The sequence below is a fragment of the Sesamum indicum genome, linkage group LG9 (assembly GCF_026168435.1).
Source record: "Sesamum indicum cultivar Baizhima isolate 11 linkage group LG9, ASM2616843v1, whole genome shotgun sequence".
Classification (NCBI taxonomy): Eukaryota; Viridiplantae; Streptophyta; class Magnoliopsida; order Lamiales; family Pedaliaceae; genus Sesamum; species Sesamum indicum.
In genome coordinates, this window is record NC_142665.1 from 16,398,582 (window position 1) to 16,405,362 (window position 6,781).

At 32.9% G+C, this 6,781-nt stretch overlaps 1 protein-coding gene across 1 annotated transcript; it reads left to right on the plus strand.

Moving 5' to 3' along the window:
- The first annotated feature begins 577 nt into the window (after window positions 1–577).
- On the plus strand, window positions 578–4,022 carry LOC105178298 (putative B3 domain-containing protein At5g66980). Its single transcript, XM_020699279.2, has 5 exons — window positions 578–649; window positions 842–936; window positions 2,701–3,151; window positions 3,243–3,391; window positions 3,507–4,022. The coding sequence occupies exons 2-5, from the start codon at window positions 877–879 to the stop codon at window positions 3,765–3,767; spliced, it is 921 nt and encodes a 306-aa protein (XP_020554938.1). The 5' UTR covers window positions 578–649; window positions 842–876; the 3' UTR covers window positions 3,768–4,022.
- The last annotated feature ends 2,759 nt before the right edge of the window (window positions 4,023–6,781 follow it).

Below are 6,781 nucleotides of genomic sequence, written 5' to 3' on the forward strand. Positions count from 1 at the left end.
CCAATTTCCCATAGAATCTCCGGAGCTTTCGTAGCCACTATTGTTTTCTTTTTTTATCTTCTTTGTCTGAAAATAGGTTTGATTTGCTTCACCTATGAGAATGTCTACCAATTTTTCTTTTATTCATCAAAGCTCATCCTAATCTCCGTTGAGATTACTGCCTTAGCCCTGGCCTACCATATTTCTAATGGAGTTCGTCATTTATTGACGGATTTTTCTGGATTTGGACAGAAATAACTGCATCTAGTCCCGCCTCGCCCCCAGAACCTCCAATCTCAAACAACTTTAGGAAATTAAACTTATGTTGGGCAACCTATTCGACAAGATGGGAATCCAAATATTGCTCCCCGACCTAACACCGACTGCTGATGCCCAGTTGAGGAGTCCACGCAATAGCAGGACAAAGAAGCTGCACACCCTTAGACAAATTTTGCCTATTGTGAATAATTTTATGATGTACTCAATTAATTAAGTAATATGAGCAAGCATCACGTGCAACTATTGCTAGTAAGGAAGAATTAATTTTTTTGGGTAGTCTTTCCTCAACGTGTGTGTCGTAATTAATACCTCTTTCACCAAAAAGGTAAATTTATTAACCAGATTTAGTCACCTAATTTCTTGCCTACAAAAATCTCCACTCCAAGAAGAGGTAAAAAATTTACATACACCTCGACAATTTCACAAACCTCAAATCTCCCATCAATTTTAGTTCTTTTTGCAGGCAATTTATCAGATCTTCCTTTTCTCTTCGTCCCTATACATAAACCCCGTTTTCATTTTTATTTTTTATTTCCCATCATAATTAATTGTTTTTCTTGTAATTAATTCATTGTTTTTTCAGTGTAGAGCAGAATTGTGGTATCCATAATTGAGAGGATGAAGAGGCCAGCAGCTTTCTTCAAGGTCTACATAGCTGAAATCAACAACAACGATTTGGTAATTTTACTTAAGTTTTCACTCATCTCTTGATTTTTAATTATATATATATATTGCTAAAAAATTTCCTTATCAAAAGGAATATTTATAAATTAAGTTTTATTTTTTAAAGTAATGTAGAAAAATAGTCTGTGGTGTGCTGCACGTACGCCTATTTTTTTTTTCTTTTTTCGTGATATTTAATAATAAAATAATTTTTCTGCATCCATTTATGAACCCTAGGGTTTTATTTATTCAAGATGTGAGGTGGATATTTTGAACCAGGTAAATCAAGGGGTCTTATATTATTTTATTTTATTTAAATGGGCAATTCAGATTTAACTTAAAAATTAATAATTTGTCTTACTTGATTCAATTTAGAGATTTAGATTTGAATGAATATGTAAGACCTAATATATAAATGTCAAATTTCTATGGGAAGGGTTACTGGGAAAATTGATCTGTCAATAAAATTCTTATTCATTGTTATTTTTTTTGGTTGAATATGAAATAAAATTATGGAATTTGTATAGGCAAACTATTTTATGCTCAATCTTTTATTGGAAATCCATTAGTTCTTTTGACGTGTTAATTATAATTCACTTGTTAGTATTTATGGTAAACATAAATGTATTCAAGTAGGTCTTACGAGCAAACACTATGAAAGAAAAAATTAGGCGATATGTCGACAAGATGTTGTTAGCACTAAGATAAATTACATTTTCTTTTGAACTATATTTTTTTTTTGCACTTTGTCATTTAAATTTTTTTGTGTCAATTTTCCATCTCAACTTTGCGAAATTTGCACTTTGCAATATATGACCGTCTTTTGATTGATTTTCCTGCTGAAAAAACTTTATATGCAGCGCGTATATGATGTTGGAGGGCAATGTAATGTGATTTTTTTCACATGTCAATTGAATGTGATGCTTTATGCAAAAAGATTGATAAGAAAATGGTCATTAATGGCATAGTGCAAATTTCTTAAAATTGAAATGGTAAGTTAACACAAAAAAGGTTAACAAGATAAAATGTAAAAACGGACATAATTCATATGCAAAATATATCACTACAAATATATACAGAAATATTGTTATTATTTCAAATTTTGTCACTGTCACTTGACATTTTATATTGCCAATACCGTATTTTCAATTTAGCTTAAAAAAATTCTCAATTTTATAATTACTGTTTATGTGGGGCAAAAGAATAAAGATGTGTTTGTGTATCAAAGGAAAAGTAAATACTTGCATACAAGGATGACTCGTGTGTATGTGTAAAAATCAGTTGATCTTGTTTGAAAAGACTAGAGAATCTCGTAATAAAAATAACAAGACTTAGCATAAGAGCATGAAAAGCAAATAAACTTAAGATATCAAACCCTAACAAGAAATATGAATAAAGGGTCTCTAATATTTAATCAAAATTAAGATATCACTTCATGTTTCTTGTATAATTTTTAAGTATTTTCCTGCTAGGCAATCGTCCCATCAGACATGTTGATATAACTTCTCATTTTATATAATTTTATTTCACAGTTTTTTGTTATGTTTACCTATTTATCGAATCGATGTAGTGCTTAATTAGTTTAATGAAACATTGATGTAATCATATAATTACCATTTTTATAAAAGAAAACGAGAAAACTATTGGATATGTACATTTCAATCATAAATGGTGCAAAGTAAAAATTTCGATACAAAAAATTATAAGAAATTTAAGTTTCATGCACTGATGATGCTACTCCTTGATCTAAATTGATTTATTTATTTATTTGCATAACAGAAAATTCCTCAAGCATTCGTGCAGCGCGTCCGCAAAGCATTTCCAGAGAAAGTATACTTGAGAGACCGATGGAACAACGTTTGGCCCGTAAAAGTGGCACAAGTTGGGGATGATTGGTATATTCGCGATGGTTGGGTTAAGTTTGTGGACGATAATTTCTTGACAAGCGGAGACATTTTGGTGTTCGAGTATTTTTGTGACAGTTTGTTCAATGTGAAATTATATGGATTATCCGCAACTGAGAAGAACGTGTCCCGGCCCCTTATACTTACGGATGGAGACGAGCAGGAACAGGATTCCGAGGAGGAAACTGAAAGTGAGGATCATGATTACATATTCAGGAGACGAGAACGAGATAATTATGAGGATGATGAAGAGACTGAGGATGGAAATTGCCGTCTGGTCCATCAAGAACACAGGCATGAAGTACGTGAACAAGTTAATCACACGGGTAATTTAGCAGTCTTCTTGCAACATAGTCTTATCATTTTGTATTTAGCTTATTCTTACCAGATGATCTAGTGGGAATTAACTTTATGTAGATGTGGGTGGTCCTAATAGAAACAAAGCAGGACAATGGATAAACTTCAGTGGTAAGTATGGCATGGAGATCTTCCAAGCTGGACTGTTGGAACAGCCGACGAATCCTTATTTTGTCACCAAAATCATGCCGAAAAGGAAGGGCGACTTGGTGAGGTTTAATATGGCACAATTATAGCATTATATATATGTAATAGAATTGAAGGTTGTTATTACATTTCGTCCTATGTATCCACTTCTAAGACAATCCCTTCATCTGGTGATAGTTTATTCCCATGGATATAATCAAATATAGCAACCTTGACTTCACACAAGACATGACGTTGGTTGATCCTAAAGGGAGGAAGTTTCATGCAAAGTGCAAAAAATGGAAGGACGGAAGGATGGTAGTCGCAGGAGGCTGGAGAAGCCTATGCAGATTGAACTTCGTGGAACAAGAGGACAGATGCATCTGTGAGTTCGTGCAAGGAGAGGGCCGATGCCTACTCCTCAATGTCACTTTCGTCCGTGCACGCGATCTGCGTTAGTGCTGAGACTGAAGAGATGAAGGGAACAAAATAGGAAAGGTTTTATCAAGAAGAGTTATTTTTGTGCAGTGTTTGCCTGGACGACTTCTGATTTTCAACAATGAAAAATTGATGAGAAATTATCGTGCAGTTATATATGTGACGTGCCACATTTCAGTTTGTCATGATGAACTTAGATTTTCAAATTTCCTATTTTTGTATTTGGATGGAAGGATTCCGGCAATGAATTTAATTAGAAACATAATTATGTACCAATCTAAATGAAGTCTATGTGATATTTTTTGTTTGATTTTATGATTAATGGTGAGTTGCATGTTGTTATTGATCAATGGAAATGATATGGCATATCAAACGAGTTGAGTGTTGTGATTGATGATGGGATGTCATACGAGTTGTGTGTTGTGTGATATTAAGAAAAAAATGATGAGATATTACGATTGAGGTGATGATAGCCGACAAATACCATTGAGTGATACATTCTAACTTAGTAGGCAGAGCCCTAAGAAAATGAACTATAGTGTCAGATATTATGTATTGGACTGATAAATGATTGTGGGCATGTGTTATTTCTTACATATGTTGTTATTATATGATGAATATTTGCTAGTTGGTGTGATTGTATTATGATTAACTTATTGCATATGTGTATATATATAGATTGATTGACTATACTTATTGAGTATGCAACTTATTTCTTGCCACATATTTTTCAGGAGATACGTCACACTGCTTGGATTTTGAGCCGTACCGTCACTCTTATTAGGTGGGTCAACCGTGACATCTGAAGTCGAGATTTTGGACAACGTGGTTATTAAACATACTAGTCTTTTATTGGTTTTGCATTTAAAATTTTGTACACTTGGCTGTTGCATTATCTTCTTGTAAAAGTTATGCACATGAGTATATCAGTAAAAAGTAAATATAAACTTTTAACGATATTTATTATCTCTTATGATATTTACATATTGTATTGATAAAAATAGAATTTATTTTACAAGTTCAATGAAAATTTCTTATAAATGGGTTGAAACAAAGAAAGAGTATAATAATTAGTGTACTTAGGTGTAGTGACGTAGGGGGTGCTACAATATGGCCCCTCGTCGTAATATGAACTATGCCCAATATCAATAGGACATGACCTCGTGTCATCATCATGTACACACTCTTAGTCATAATTAGAAGATCAAAAAGCCGGATTGACGATATCGAAAATCATCCTCTATGCCCAATCCATCTGCGCCACATCACCCAAGTCTGTACTACCTTCCTCCTGAGCAGTGGAGCTTGCTCCTCCTGCATAGGAGGCGCGGTGACGGCATCAAAGTATTCCTGCACCATCTCTTCGCCATGAGAAGTCTAACTATTATAATTCGGCATGAACCCTTATTCATATACAAGTTAATATTTACCTCGTCTAGTGTTTCAAGAATTTTATTTTTGCACTCATGACACGGACACTTAATCTTCTCACTGTCCATATATGCATATTGAGAGTTGGCCCATTCTAGAAATGTAGTACACAATCCTCAAATTCAAGCGTAAGACCTACCATCCTTAGCAGGTTCTTCTCATATATTCTTTTCTTTAACTGTCTTAACATGATGATTCCTAACATACATATACATTAATTATTATTATAGACATGCATTTTAATCGATAAAAGTAGAAAAAATGTAATATGTTAATAAGTACTACATGTATTTTAATTGACCAAAAAGGATTACCTGATCAAAATAGCTTCAAATATCAATAAAATTTTGAGAGAGATTGAGGAGACAGAGAGAGATAAAGAGAGTGAGTATAAGAATGCAAGAGAAATAATGAGAATAAATAAAATGAAAGTTACATATATATAAAATATTTGGAACAGGCATTGGAATGGTATTTGGAACTCCGAAAATAGCCGTTGCACCACATTTAGGAATGAATGTTAGAACACTTTTGGGAATGGCAAAGTAGTCGTTAAGATTTAGCTGCTGCAATGTAGTTGAAACGGGTATTGTAATATAACTTTTTTCTATCTATTAAGAGAGTTTCAAATTGTAACTCATGGTAGAACGGTACTTGAAACATATATTATTTTCCACAAATATTATATTTAGGAACGAGTACTGTAATTCAAGTATTCCTAAGTATTTAAACCGTCTCAAATTGTACCTTATTTAAGAATGAAATTTTCAATTGTCACATATTTCAATGGACTTTGGACTGCATTTTGAACGGTACGCCTCTGCAACCTGATTCGGTTTCTCAATAGTTCCAATGACCTTTTCAACTAGGAGCGTTCTTTCGACACATCATTTATTCTGTTCAAAATTCCACTTTTTTTTTTTCTTTAGTGAACGAGGGGGCGCAGGTTAGAATTTTTTAAATGAAAAAAACGGAGATAACTAACAGATGGATGGGAGATTGGCTGTGAGTGGGGTGTCAAAATATTCTCCGTCGGATGGAATTTACAACTGTGGTAGGCTTGCGTCAAGAGTTGGTCAGACGGTAAAGATATGGGAGGAGAGAAAAACTAGATCTAGATATATACGTACTTGTACACAAATATATACATATATATTAAAATAATATATAATTGTCTATATATTAAAATAATATATTTTTATTTTCTATAAAAACATGATTAAATCTCAGCCACATATTCAGATCAGATTAAAAAATATGCGCCGTTGATTCAGAAAGAGCATTTTGTTATTACACAACAAGACTTATGTTCAAATACACCAAGAACAGTGCACTTTTTTAAAAATTATAGGGAGTTATGCGATATTTTTTTTACAAGAAGATTTATTTAAATATTTTAGACATCACATCAGAGTAATACAAAATTTATCCTTTTCTAACTATCTTTTAAAAAATTAATCAAAATAAGATGTTAATTACAACTAGTTGCTAAAAAAGTGTGGATGTAGTTGTAAAGCACATAAAAGAAGTGCCGACTCATCTAAGGCCATAAAATGCAGATCTGAAATTCCAATGAAAAAGAGTGAAATCAACTTTTCACAAGT

Bases quoted from the DNA above. Each gene is read 5' to 3' on its own strand.
- LOC105178298 (XM_020699279.2), top strand. From the start codon at position 877: ATGAAGAGGCCAGCAGCTTTCTTCAAGGTCTACATAGCTGAAATCAAC. The intron at 937-2,700 runs GTAATTTTACTT...TTTGCATAACAG, and splicing joins AAATCAACAACAACGATTTG to AAAATTCCTCAAGCATTCGT. The intron at 3,152-3,242 runs GTAATTTAGCAG...AACTTTATGTAG, and splicing joins TGAACAAGTTAATCACACGG to ATGTGGGTGGTCCTAATAGA.